Raw genomic sequence first — 13,454 nt, 5'->3', positions numbered from 1 at the left:
GTTACACTGTCGCTAGTCTATTGGCCACCACAGTTCGCCATAATCGACGGCGCACCTGTCGTCAACACGTTCTTACTATTGACACTGGAGATATCTAGAAAGATAGGAGAGGGGATGGCCATGCTTTATGAAACCAAAGTATACGTGGTAGGCGCTTCACATCATGGCATTTGAAAAGACAAGTACTTCCAATATCTCAGCGATGCGGTGATATCACACGTTATTACCCATCATGTACACAACTGTCGCACCGACGACCCGTATGAGTGTGAAGACATCCCAGTCGTGAAACCCGAAACTGGCAATTTACTGTGGCAGCAAGGGAGCTCTCTTCGTCTAACGCAACAGCTATCTCCAACTCAGTTAAGAACATGTTTCCAATTGGAGCCCTTATGTCACTGTCATTTTACTGGGACCTGGCTGAAAAGAACACAATTGTTCAACTCTTCTCACTACCGTCGAATGAGCAACGAATAGTGCAAATATTGATAAGTATTTATATCGGGGTGCCAACAGGTAAGTATTACAAAGAAACTGAAACGGGAAGTGATGATCTGTGAAAGTCTTTGGCTCCCAAAGCGTCTGAGAGCCTTGACTTCTTACTGGAAACCGATGCTCTCAGTATGTGGCTCAAATATCATTCCCTTTTGTTACTAACAATGTCGCTACTGGCCTTTCCTTACAGAGAATCTGGTCACGAGTTTCTGCTTTCATTCACAGTTTTAAGAATAAAAGGTATGTAGTAGGTTACACGAAACAAATACAAAAAGAAAAAAATCCCGTACCTCTCATCAGCGCTGCACAGGCAGAGATTTTGCACTCGTCACTGATGCGATACAGCTTACGTGTACGTTTCTATCTTATCAGGCTTGTCCGACATGACAGATGAGCGTATTTAGATTCGAGTTACATGGAGAGTGCTCCACAAAAAGCCGCAATAAAAGGGTCCTCTAGCGTAATGAATACAAATCACCTTATCAGCAAAATCACGTGGTCGTATGTAGTAAGAACAACTTTTATACATAATGATTCCGAATTGCTACAAGCACCCGGCATTTTTTTAAGGTCTTATGACTGCAGAGTATGTGTTTATAAACAGCGCTAGAGTAGCAGATAACTCCAAGATGCAGAAAGATTGCATTGTCAGGTGCATTTAATGCAGCTGGACGGATACTTTATTTCTCAGATACAATATTAAGAGCAAAATGCTCTACATTCGGGGTAAATAGTGCTTAGTTTGTAAATAGCAGTTTCCATATTGAAATATGACAGTATATTAATATGAATAAGACATATCTTTCAAGAAGACGATTCTCAATGAAATACTCCAAAATATGCAACTAATCAAAGTCGTAATTTGTTTTAATGGATTTTTCAGAGCTTAGCGGTTTCAAGTAGAGTGACTGACTTGTTCTGCAAATTGAGTACTATATTCTGTTCCTTGCGTCATTAGCTGTCTTCCCCGTTCACTACGTCTAGTGTAACCTCTGTGTGCCAGTCCCTAATGTCATTAAATATGAATAGCTTATTTAACTCTTCTATTCTTAATCGTATTCCCCAAATTGTTTAATCGTTAATTTTGTGCGGGCTTTTGTGCGGCTCTTCATAGTCTCTCGGCCTATACAAAAAACCTTCAAATTTCTTCTATAACGCCTTGTTTGCTTCAGTTCTTCCACGTCTAACAATCCCACAGCTCACATCTCACTACCGTACAACGTTACACTCAGACTATAATTTTAAAAGAAGTTTCTAGTTCCTAGACCACTATTTTGAAAGTCAGTATGCATCTTTTAGTTCAATATTAACTTTAATGCGTGTACCTAACAAGCGAATTGTTGCAGTGGCTAAGCCTCGTATGGAAAGGCTACGAAGGATTAGTCTCAGCAGTTAAGAGGACCAGAGTGCAAATCTTCGTCCAGCCATCTAGATCCAGGTTTCCTGCGGTTTCTCTAAAATCACGTAGGTGAATAGGGCGATAACTTGGACAGCTCCTCAAATAAAGTTGCTGATGGTATATTCCCTGTCGCTGCGTAATACGAACTTATTCCCCGTCTCTAATAACCTCGACGTAGAGGCAGTCCAGTCTTCAACACTCCTTTTGCTGTTGTAGTTGTTTATGTTACTGCACATCTCTCACATTGACTCCATCATCAAGATACGTAAACAAAGGGTCAATAAAGAAGTATAACAAATCAGTCGGTGATAAGAATTTTTCTACTTTGTGAATTGATGTCAGCTTCATTAACACAGTCTGTAGTATCATACTGCTCGTATGTTCGAAGTTTTTATTTTGGTTTTGCTTTCGGAGACTACTGTAGAAAGCTGAAATCCAAATGTTTATAATATTATATTTAAACAACAAAACCGCTATAGTGATAGATGGCGATGCAGTGTATATAGGTCTTAGGCTTATGTAAAGATTCGCGGGTGCGCACCGTACCGTTATTGTGTGTGTGTGTGTGTGTGTGTGTGTGTGTGTGTGTATGTGTGTGTGTGTGTGTGTGTGTGTGTGGATGGGTGATCGGGTGGTTTGATGGGAGGAAGAGGTTGGTTCACACTTGCGTGTGTTTTGTATGATTAGAGTATCTTTCTTATTTTCTCTGTAATACACGGTACCATACTGTTGTGTCGTCCATTTTCGTCTGTGATTTGGAAACTGCGACTGTTCCTAATATGAAAGATTGGTTGAAACGGTTTTCTGTATCAGGCGCTTCTATTTTATCCCACGACGTGTTTGAATCTCAGGACTGTTTTTTATTTTGTTCCGAGTTTGTATGGTACTGAGTGATACAAATGTGTATTTATAATGGCGCTCCAGTTTTCTTTCCCCAGAACATCTTCGAAACGAAGATTAAGAGAGATAATTGGCTACATTCAGCAAAATGAATTGTAATGTAATGCATGATCCATTTGAAGATGAGGGCGTAAGCCCTCGTAACGCGTCATGGAAGAAATTAAAAGTGATTGAATCAGATAATTCCTTTAACTTGTCTTTTACACAGTACTGTCATAATGAGTGTACATTTAGGCTTCCAAACTTATTCAGACTGCTACTTCTATTTTCTGTCACCTTTACTGACACAAAATTACGTCATTAGGCTAATATGACTTGATAAGCTGTAACAGATGCACGTAATAATCACCTTGCACAAAAATGAAACAGAAGCAATCCGGCTATAAGATATCATCTTCATTATATTGTGAAGAATACACGTGTGTCAAGTCTGCAGCAAAGAAAAAATAAGGAAGGAAAACTTGGCTCTCTTCAAACCAGCATCAGATGCTGATTCTGGAACCACAATATAGTATATCTGCAAATGAGTATGATTATGTAAACGTTCCTCCTGTTATTTGGATGACTTTCTCTGACAATTTACGTTAGTATGTGTGCCCTAAAGGCGTGGCGTAATTGCATAATGTAGAACACGCAATCCCCAAGAGCTAGGTTCAGATGTTGGTCGAGCAATTTAGTTATCCAGAATTCACTAAATCACTTCAGGCGTATGCCGGAATTATTGTTTCAACAATGTGACGCAGAGTTTGAGATACTGACACACAGTGTGGTTTTCCAGACTCAGTTCGGGCGAATGGAATAATGATTTCCTCGAAACGGCCTCGACCTAAAGCCTTCCCTATCCTTAACTAGTCTTAGCTTGTGCTTCCTTTCCTAATGACCTCAGTATTGATAACACGTAAGCCTCCAATATTCCTTTCATTTGTCAATACTGAACTTATTGAATAAAGATGTCTCATTAAAAACTGGTTCCGTTACTCCCAGCCCAGAGGAAACGATGTTCGTTTGTACGCAAAAAATGATGGTGTTTGTTGCGCTTAAAATGGTGTCCACTTAATGCGGCTTTTGAATCAATCTCAGCTACATGCTGTCCTTAGCTTACATTTTTCATCAAGTACAAAATGGTACTTTTTTTTTTTCACCACAGCTATTTGTATCGTCATAAACGGTGTCATGACTAAGACCGATTTAAGATATAAACATACATTTCCAAATATGTTAACGTTAATAAGATTATCAAGTATCTTTCCTGCGATTAATCTTAAAGTTGTCCTCAAGCCAAACGTTGGTTTGAACACCACATTACTTCACTTGGCATTTTCCTGTTGGAGGTGGCATGTCCTTGCCTTCACGCAACCCTTCCGCTCCATACCTGCCACCCACGCAGTTAAATTATAATTTAGCGTGGTCTCCGAATCAGGTTGAAACTCGTAACTTCCTACCAAAAAAGAAAAGTTTTAAAGTAACCGGAAGTTAGTTGCCTAAATAGTCACAAAGTCCTGAACTTATATAAGTAAAATGCTTTAATATCCGGACTGAGTAATGGGTGCTACTGTAAAACCGTATGCTCCAGATTTCCACAATTTCCTATTTCTGTTGGTTTACTAAAGGAACCCAAGAGAATTCCGAAGCATATACATCTACATCTACATCTACATTTATACTCCGCAAGCCACCCAACGGTGTGTGGCGGAGGGCACTTTACGTGCCACTGTCATTACCTCCCATTCCTGTTCCAGTCGCGTATGGTTCGCGGGAAGAACGACTGTCTGAAAGCCTCCGTGCGCGCTCTGATCTCTCTAATTTTACATTCGTGATCTCCTCGGGAGGTATAAGTAGGGGGAAGCAATATATTTGATACCTCATCCAGAAACGCACCCTCTCGAAACCTGGCGACCAAGCTACACCGCGATGCAGAGCGCCTCTCTTGCAGAGTCTGCCACTTGAGTTTGCTAAACATCTCCGTAACGCTATCACGGTTACCAAATAACCCTGTGACCAAACGCGCCGCTCTTCTTTGGATCTTCTCTATGTCCTCCGTCAACCCGATCTGGTACGGATCCCACACTAATGAGCAATACTCAAGTATAGGTCGAACGAGTGTTTTGAAAGCCACCTCCTTTGTTGATGGACTACATTTTCTAAGGACTCTCCCAATGAATCTCAACCTGGTACCCGCTTTACCAACAATTAATTTTATATGATCGTTCCACTTCAAATCGTTCCGCACGCATACTCCCAGATATTTTACAGAAGTAACTGCTACCAGTGTTTGTTCCGCTATCATATAATCATACAATAAAGGATCCTTCTTTCTATGTATTCGCAATATATTACATTTGTCTATGTTAAGGGTCAGTTGCCACTCCCTGCACCAAGTGCCTATCCGCTGCAGATCTTCCTGCATTTCGCTACAATTTTCTAATGCTGCAACTTCTCTGTATACTACAGCATCATCCGCGAAAAGCCGCATGGGACTTCCGACACTATCTACTAGGTCATTTATATATATTGTGAAAAGCAATGGTCCCATAACACTCCCCTGTGGCACGCCAGAGGTTACTTTAACGTCTGTAGACGTCTCTCCATTGATAACAACATGCTGTGTTCTGTTTGCTAAAAACTCTTCAATCCAGCCACACAGCTGGTCTGATATTCCGTAGGCTCTTACTTTGTTTATCAGGGGACAGTGCGGAACTGTATCGAACGCCTTCCGGAAGTCAAGAAAAATAGCATCTACCTGGGAGCCTGTATCTAATATTTTCTGGGTCTCATGAACAAATAAAGCGAGTTGGGTCTCACACGATCGCTGTTTCCGGAATCCATGTTGATTCCTACATAGTAGATTCTGGGTTTCCAAAAACGACATGATACTATGAAACTCTACACTGCGAATGCACAATGGCACTAACGATTCATATTTCACAAATAAATCTGCGATATAAAAATTTTAATTGAGACAGAAAACTGTTGAATTAACGGAGTAAAATATAAGAAACGTGGTGCTACAGAGTAGGAACACATAATATTAATAAAAATGATGAATGAAGAATGTTTACAAAAGTTTAAACAACGAAATAATATTAGTTAGTCATTGGACTTTCCAGTTCCTTGTTAGTATCATGAAGATATTCTTTGTCGATTGATGCCGAAGTATAAAACACACTGGTTTGTACTTATTTCCTTTCTTTTTTTAAAACAATTTGAACCAAAAAATCAGCTTAAAAGAGTACTTTTATAAAGATCATTCAGCGAAAGCAGAAAAAAACTGCAAAATCTTTAATGTGGTTTGCAAATGAAACACACGTATGTCCCCATATTCTACCGCTGACACAAACTAGCACTTGTGCCTGTAGTATACTCGTTGTATTACGCTAGCGCTGTGAATAAAATCTGTATCCCGGAGTAACGCAGACTTCATTGCTGTTTCTTGGTCTTAGCTGTGAATCTTCGAACCACGTCATGGCTCCTTTGTCGAGTTAATCTAGGTAATAACGTTTCAGCCCGATATTTCAGTAGTTTTGTGTGTTGGTGGTGTAATACATGTGTCAGCGTTGGTGTCATAAGTTCATCAGTGATAGATCGTAAAGTTTTTATTTTTTTTTTGGGGGGGGGGGGAGGGAATATGAGTGTTAATGATTAGGCTAATTGTTCCTTGGAATGCATTTATGTTACACCCATTATTCATGCTAGTAACATCCGCTTACGAGACAGAACTCAATATATTCTGAGACCACAATAGATTCCAATGATGGAATTCAAAACTGTGTTCCATCTTCCCCGTGTTGCGGTTCACACACTCTGTTGCGGAAATACTTAAAAAGCAGAGAAAATAAATGACCTTCGCAAATATCACGTACCTTTCGGTTCACATGTCTTTCAACAGCTTCCTCAATGTTATCTGCTAGATATAACTGATAATTAGTTAATTTCCTAAACCAATAACTAACATTATTCTTCTTCCTATTTCAGAACCTGTAATTCATCACTGAAGGTCATTTAAACACCGCTTCAGCATGGACAAAGAGGTGAGTTTGTATTTGTTACATTATCCAACATCCATGTCTATTACATACTCCACAAGCAAACGTACAGCGCGTGGTGGAGGGTACCCTGTGCCACTACAGTCATTTCCTTTCCTGTTACACTCGCAAATAGAGCGAGGGAAAAAGACTGTCTGTATGACTCCGTAAGGGCCTATTTTCTCGTATCTTACCTTCTTGGCCCTTACCCGCTACGTATGTCGCTTGCAGTAGAATCGCTCGGCAGTCAGCTTCAAATGCCGGTTCTCTAAATTTTCTCAACAGTGTTTCTCGAAAAGAACGTCGCTTTCTCCCCAGGGTTTCCTATCTGAGTTCCCGAAGCATCTCCGTAACACTTACATGTTGTTCGAACCTACCGGTAACAGATCCAGCAACCCGCCTCTGAATTGCTACGATGTCTTCCTTCAAACCGACCTGGTACAGATCCCAAACATTCGAGCAGTACTCAAGAATAGATTGCGTCAGAGTCCTATACGCGGTCTCCTTTACAGGTGAACCATTATTTCCTAAAATTCTCCCAATGAACCGAAATCGACCATTCGCCTTCGCTACCACAGTTCTCATATGCTGGTTCCATTTCATATCCTTCGTGAAACTCGGAATACTGATCTTTACTACGAGAAATGTGCTGATAGACTGAAATTTCGAAAAAAATGAACGGCGCTGTCGACATCCAGAATATAAAAAAGAACAGAGTCCATCTCCGATTGGATGAGGACGGGAAGGGCTTCGATCGAGGTCTTATTTTAAGGGGCCATCCGGGCATTTGCCTGAAGAGACTCGGTTTAATGGCTTGATGGGATGAGTCTGTTGGACGAGAATGGAAAACTCATGGTACGACTTCGGGTGCTCTGTACGGTTCTAATCTGCCAGGAAGCCTAGTTTGTCAATTGAACACAAACAAAAGTTACCATCAGTAATATTCAACATACGTCAATTTCATTGTCGTCTCTGAATAAGACTAAAAAATCTAGGTGAGACTTTTGCCAGTTCTTATTGACTCACAACGTGCACTAACTCAGATAGTAAGGTAGTGTGTAAGATGAAACTGTGGGTCGCTGTATGCAAGGCGGTACTCTTAAATTTACGTTTTTAAAACTCTTCCTTTTGCAAAACACAATGTTTTTTTCCTTTGTTTAAGTCCTTACGCAAACATATTAGGACGTCTATGAGTCATCTTAGTAAGACTCGTTTTATTTCTGAAAGTACATTAATTTTAAAGATGGGATTGTACAGGCTGGACTGCATTTACGCGTTTTCTGTCTTGACAGTATGTCATGTTTTCCGTGGTGGTTTTCTTTGTGGGTTATAATTATATTCACTGTTTTCAACACTTTTTGCTTCAAACTCATCTGCTATCCCAAGTTTATATACAGGAAAACGATATTTAGCACAATTTGTCTTCCCACTTATGTTAACCGCTGAAGATTACACGTAGATGTCCATACATTTTTATATTTATATTTAGATTACAAGCCTTTTCCCCATTGCTTTGCCCATACATGCGTTTGAGACATATATTGAATACACCTCCTCGTCCCCCTGTCTGTGTCTATCTCTTCCTCCCTCTGTCTGACCACCTCATCCTCCCAGCTTTCTCTGTCTCCTCCTCCTCCTCACTCTCTCTGGCTCTTCATTTATTTATTTATTTACACGTCTAGTTCCGTAGGACCAAATTGAGGAGCAAATCTTCAAGGTCATGGAACGTGTCAGTACATGAAATTACAAAAAAGTAAAAACAGATAAAATCAAATCTTTACGAACCAGAAAGAAGTCAAGCCATAAGTAAACACAATCAACAATATAACATAAGAATAAATTTAATTTTTCAAGGAATTCCTCGACAGAATAGATAGAGTGACCCATGACGAAACTCTTCAGTTTCCATTTGAAAGCGCATGAATTACTGCAAAGTTTTTTGAATTCTTGTGGTAGCTTATTGAAAATGGATGCAGCAGTGTACTGCACATCTTTCTGCAGCACAAGAGTTAAGGAAGTGCGATCCAAATGCAGATTGGATTTCTGCTGAGAATTAACTGAGTGAAGGCTGCTAATTCTTGGGAATGAGCTGATATTCTTAACAAGAAACGACATTAAAGAATATATATATTTGAGAAGCCAATGTCAAAATACCCTGGGGTCGACAAGAGGTTCGCGAACTTACACCATTTATTGCCCGAACTGCCCGTTTCTGAGCCAAAAATATCCTTTTCGAATGGGAAGAGTTACCTCAAAATATAATACCATACGACATAAGCGAATGAAAATAAGCAAAGTAGACTAATTTTCGTGTCGAACGATAACTTACTTCAGTACCCTTTGAATAGTAAAAATGGCAGCATTAAGTATTTGAACAAGATCCTGAACGTGGGCTTCCCACAACAGTCTATCTGAAAACCTAAAAATTTCAACTGTTCAGTTTCATTAATCATTCTGTGAAATTAAAACGTCGGGTTTAGTTGAACTGTGTTTTAGAAACTGTAAAAATTGAGTCTTACCGTTATTTAGCATTAGTTTATTTTCTATAAGCCATGAAGCCATGAACTTACGTCATGAACTGCACTATTTGAAACCGAGCCAATGTTGCACACAATATCCTTTACTACCAAGCTAGCGTCATCAGCAAACAGAAATATTTTAGAATTACCCGTAATACTAGAGGACATATCATTTATGTAAATAAGGAACAGGAGTGGCCCCGACGCTGATCCCTGGGGCAACCCCCCCCCCCCCCCCCCCATTTGACCGTACCCCACTCAGACCCCACATCGCAGCCACTGTGAATAATGACCTTTTACAGTCTGTTGTTAAAGTAAGAGGTGAACCAATTGTGAGCTACTCTCCGTATCCTGTAATGGTCCAACTTCTGAAGCAATATTTTGTGGTTTACACAATCAAACGCCTTAGTTAAATCAAAAAATATGCCTAGCGTTCGAAACCTTTTGTTTATTATATCTAGTATCTCACAGAGAAAAGAGAATATAGCATTTTCAGTTGTTAAACCACTTCTAAAGCCGAACTGTACATTTGATAGCAAATTATGTGATATAAAATGATCAATTATCCTTACAAAACAGCCTTTTGAATAACTTTTGAATAACTTTAGCAAACACAGATGGCATAGAAATAGGTCTAAATTTGTCTACATTATCCCCTTCTCCTTTTTTATAAAGCGGCTTTGCTATTGAGTACTTTAATCGTTCAGGAAACCGCCCATTCTTAAAGGAAAAAATTACAAATATGTCTAAGTACAGGGCTAACAAGAGCAGTATAGTACTTTAATATTGTTCATGAGAGTCCTTTGTCCTTAGTGATTTAATTATTGACTCAATCTCCCCATTTTCAGTATCGCAGAGGCGCATTTCAGACATCAATCTCGGAGAGGCATTTTCCAAGAGAGTTGTATGATTCCTCGTAAGAACTAAATTTTTATTTAACTCACCAGAAATACTCAAAAAATTATTGTTAAATGCCGTACATATATCTGACTCAACAGAAACAGAAATATTTTTCTACGAACTGGCTTTATACCGTCCGTCGACCTTGTGCTGCTGGCCACACACTTCCTTCACAACTGACCTTATGGTCTTAATTTTCTCCTGTGAATAAGCTATTCTATTTGCGTACCACATACTCTTTGCCTTCCTAATAACATTTTTAAGCACCTTTCAATACTGTTTGTAATGGGTTACTTTAGCTTGATTGTGAGTACTTCTAACATTTTGATATAATTCCCACTTTGTTCTACATGATATCCTTATCCCACTACTCAGCCACCCAGGCAGCCTTTTATTGCTGGTATCCCATTTAGAACGTTCCAATGGAAAGTAACTCTCAAAGATCATGAGAAATGCGTTAAGGAAAGTATTATATTTGTCATCTATGTTATCGGCACTACAAACATCCTGCCACTCTTGTTCCTTAACGAGGTTTAAAAAGCTGCCTATTGCCGTTGGATCAGCTTTCCTACATAGTTTGTAATTATCAGTGACATTTGTTTGAGTACAAAAGCCTTTTAGTGTTAAAATTTGTGCATTGCGGTCTGAAAGGACATTCATCCTCTTACTAACAGGATGCCCATTTAGTAATGGAGAATGAATAAAAATATTGTCTATTGCTGTGCTGCTGTTCCCCTGCTCCATAGTTGGAAGAAACAGTCGGCATCGGATCATATGAGTTTCGGAGATCTACCAAAATCCTTTTTCTTACGCAATCATACACAAAATTAATATTGAAGTCACCACATATAACTAATTTTTGGTACTGCCTATAAGTGAACCAAGAACCCTCTCTAGCTTGAGCAGAAATCCTCTAAAGTTAGAGTTAGGGGTCCTATAAACAACAATAATTTGAATTCTGGTTTCACTAAATTCAACTGCCCTGCACAACATTCAAATATCTGTTCAGTACACTGCCATGATACGTCTATGGACTCAAACAGAATACTGTTTTTTACATACATGGCCACTCCCCCACTCTGCAAGGAACTCTTTGAAAAACAGCCAGCAAATCTGCATCCTGGTAAAGGAAGCCTCTGAATTGTCAAATTATTTAAGTGGTGCTCTGATATTCCAATAATGTCAGAGTCAACATCTATAAGCAGTTCACTAACTTTATCTCTAATACTTCTTATATTTTGATGAAATATGCTAATTCCTTCTCTACTTGGAAGCGTGACGTCCTCTGAAGGTGATTTCTTAGTTAGACTGACTTCCTTTAAGCAGTTATACCTATCAGCTGCCTTCAGTCTAAAAAGGGTTCAGCTCTAACGCCAACTACCACAGGAATTTTTCCTCCCCCCTCTTTTTGTCAGATTCCTCCACCCCCTTTCTCTAACCATATCTTCCTCTCCCCTTCCTCTGACCATATCCTCCTACTTCTCTCTGTTTCCATCTCTGTCTCCCCCTCTTCCTTTTCCATCTGCCCACTACCCCTCTTACCTTCCACCTTCCTCACGCCTCTCCCGCTCCTCCCCTTTCTATGTGCATTTTCTCCTCCGCCTTGCTCTGCTCACCCTGTCCTCTATCCATTTCAACCTGTCCCCAGCCAGGCTGTTCAGCACATAGTCTATATTTCAATAACGCAGGCAGATACTACTTCAACACACCTGTCATGCAGGGCAGACTTCACATCAGGGCCTTGGAAATCATTTATTTGTCGCTGATACACGGACTGTCATACAAACCAGGACGACCCTATTCAAACTCAACACGCTTGTAATGCAGAGCAGCCTATACGTGAGGCCCTAGAAAACTATCTTGCCCTAACATGTGGTCTGCCCTGGCAAGCAGGTTGAGTTGGCAGGCTGATTCTGTTCCCACACAACATGCATGACATGTAGGCAAGCATGTATGCTACTAAAACACGTTATTGCCCATATCTCTACCCCTATTAGAGCTAGGAGGTTACAAAACCCGCACTGCTGATGCTCATGTGCCAAATTTAGTTGATATCGATCCACAGGTTTGGGAGGCGATCCCAGACATACACACACATACATTTAGATTTTATAGGTGTCCATGGACCTTGCCGTTGGTGGGGAGGCTTGCGTGCCTCAGCGATACAGATAGCCGTACCGTAGGTGCAACCACAACGGAGGGGTATCTGTTGAGAGGCCAGACAAACGTGTGGTTCCTGAAGAGGGGCAGCAGCCTTTTCAGTAGTTGCAAGGGCAACAGTCTGGGTGATTGACTGATCTGGCCTTGTAACAATAGCCAAAACGGCCTTGCTGTGCTGGTACTGCGAACGGCTGAAAGCAAGGGGAAACTACAGCCGTAATTTTTCCCGAGGGCATGCAGCTTTACTGTATGATTACATGATGATGGCGTCCTCTTGGGTAAAATATTCCGGAGGTAAAATAGTCCCCCATTCGGATCTCCGGGCGGGGACTACTCAAGAGGATGTCGTTATCAGGAGAAAGAAAACTGGCGTTCTACGGATCGGAGCGTGGAATGTCAGATCCCTTAATCGGGCAGGTAGGTTAGAAAATTTAAAAAGGGAAATGGATAGGTTGAAGTTAGATATAGTGGGAATTAGTGAAGTTCGGTGGCAGGAGGAACAAGACTTCTGGTCAGGTGACTACAGGGTTATAAACACAAAATCAAATAGGGGTAATGCAGGAGTAGGTTTAATAATGAATAGGAAACTAGGAATGCGGGTAAGCTACTACAAACAGCAGAGTGAACGCATTATTGTGGCCAAGACAGATACGAAGCCCACGCCTACTACAGTAGTACAAGTTTATATGCCAACTAGCTCTGCAGATGACGAAGAAATTGAAGAAATGTATGATGAAATAAAAGAAATTATTCAGATTGTGAATGGAGACGAAAATTTAATAGTCATGGGTGACTGGAATTCGAGTGTAGGAAAAGGGAGAGAAGGAAACATAGTAGGTGAATATGGATTGGGGGACAGAAATGAAAGAGGAAGCCGCCTGGTCGAATTTTGCACAGAGCACAACATAATCATAACTTGGTTTAAGAATCATGAAAGAAGGTTGTATACATGGAAGAACTCTGGAGATACTAAAAGGTATCAGATAGATTATATAATGGTAAGACAGAGATTTAGGAACCAGGTTTTAAATTGTAAGACATTTCCAGGGGCAGATGTGG

At 40.3% G+C, this 13,454-nt stretch overlaps 1 protein-coding gene across 2 annotated transcripts in view; it reads left to right on the top strand.

Annotated features, from left to right (window-relative positions):
- LOC124787153 (proton-coupled amino acid transporter-like protein pathetic) overlaps window positions 1-13,454 on the top strand; it is a 336,360-nt gene that overhangs the window by 144,397 nt on the left and 178,509 nt on the right. For both annotated transcript variants that reach the window (XM_047254317.1, XM_047254318.1), the window contains exon 2: window positions 6,767-6,822. In XM_047254317.1, coding sequence (XP_047110273.1) covers window positions 6,811-6,822 — 12 coding nt within the window. In that variant the 5' untranslated portion in view covers window positions 6,767-6,810. The remainder of the gene's footprint in view (window positions 1-6,766; window positions 6,823-13,454) is intronic.

Source organism: Schistocerca piceifrons, chromosome 1 (genome assembly GCF_021461385.2).
Source record: "Schistocerca piceifrons isolate TAMUIC-IGC-003096 chromosome 1, iqSchPice1.1, whole genome shotgun sequence".
Taxonomy (NCBI): domain Eukaryota; kingdom Metazoa; phylum Arthropoda; class Insecta; order Orthoptera; family Acrididae; genus Schistocerca; species Schistocerca piceifrons.
Note: the sequence above shows the minus strand (reverse complement) of the source record. Positions and strands in the feature narration are given on the sequence as shown.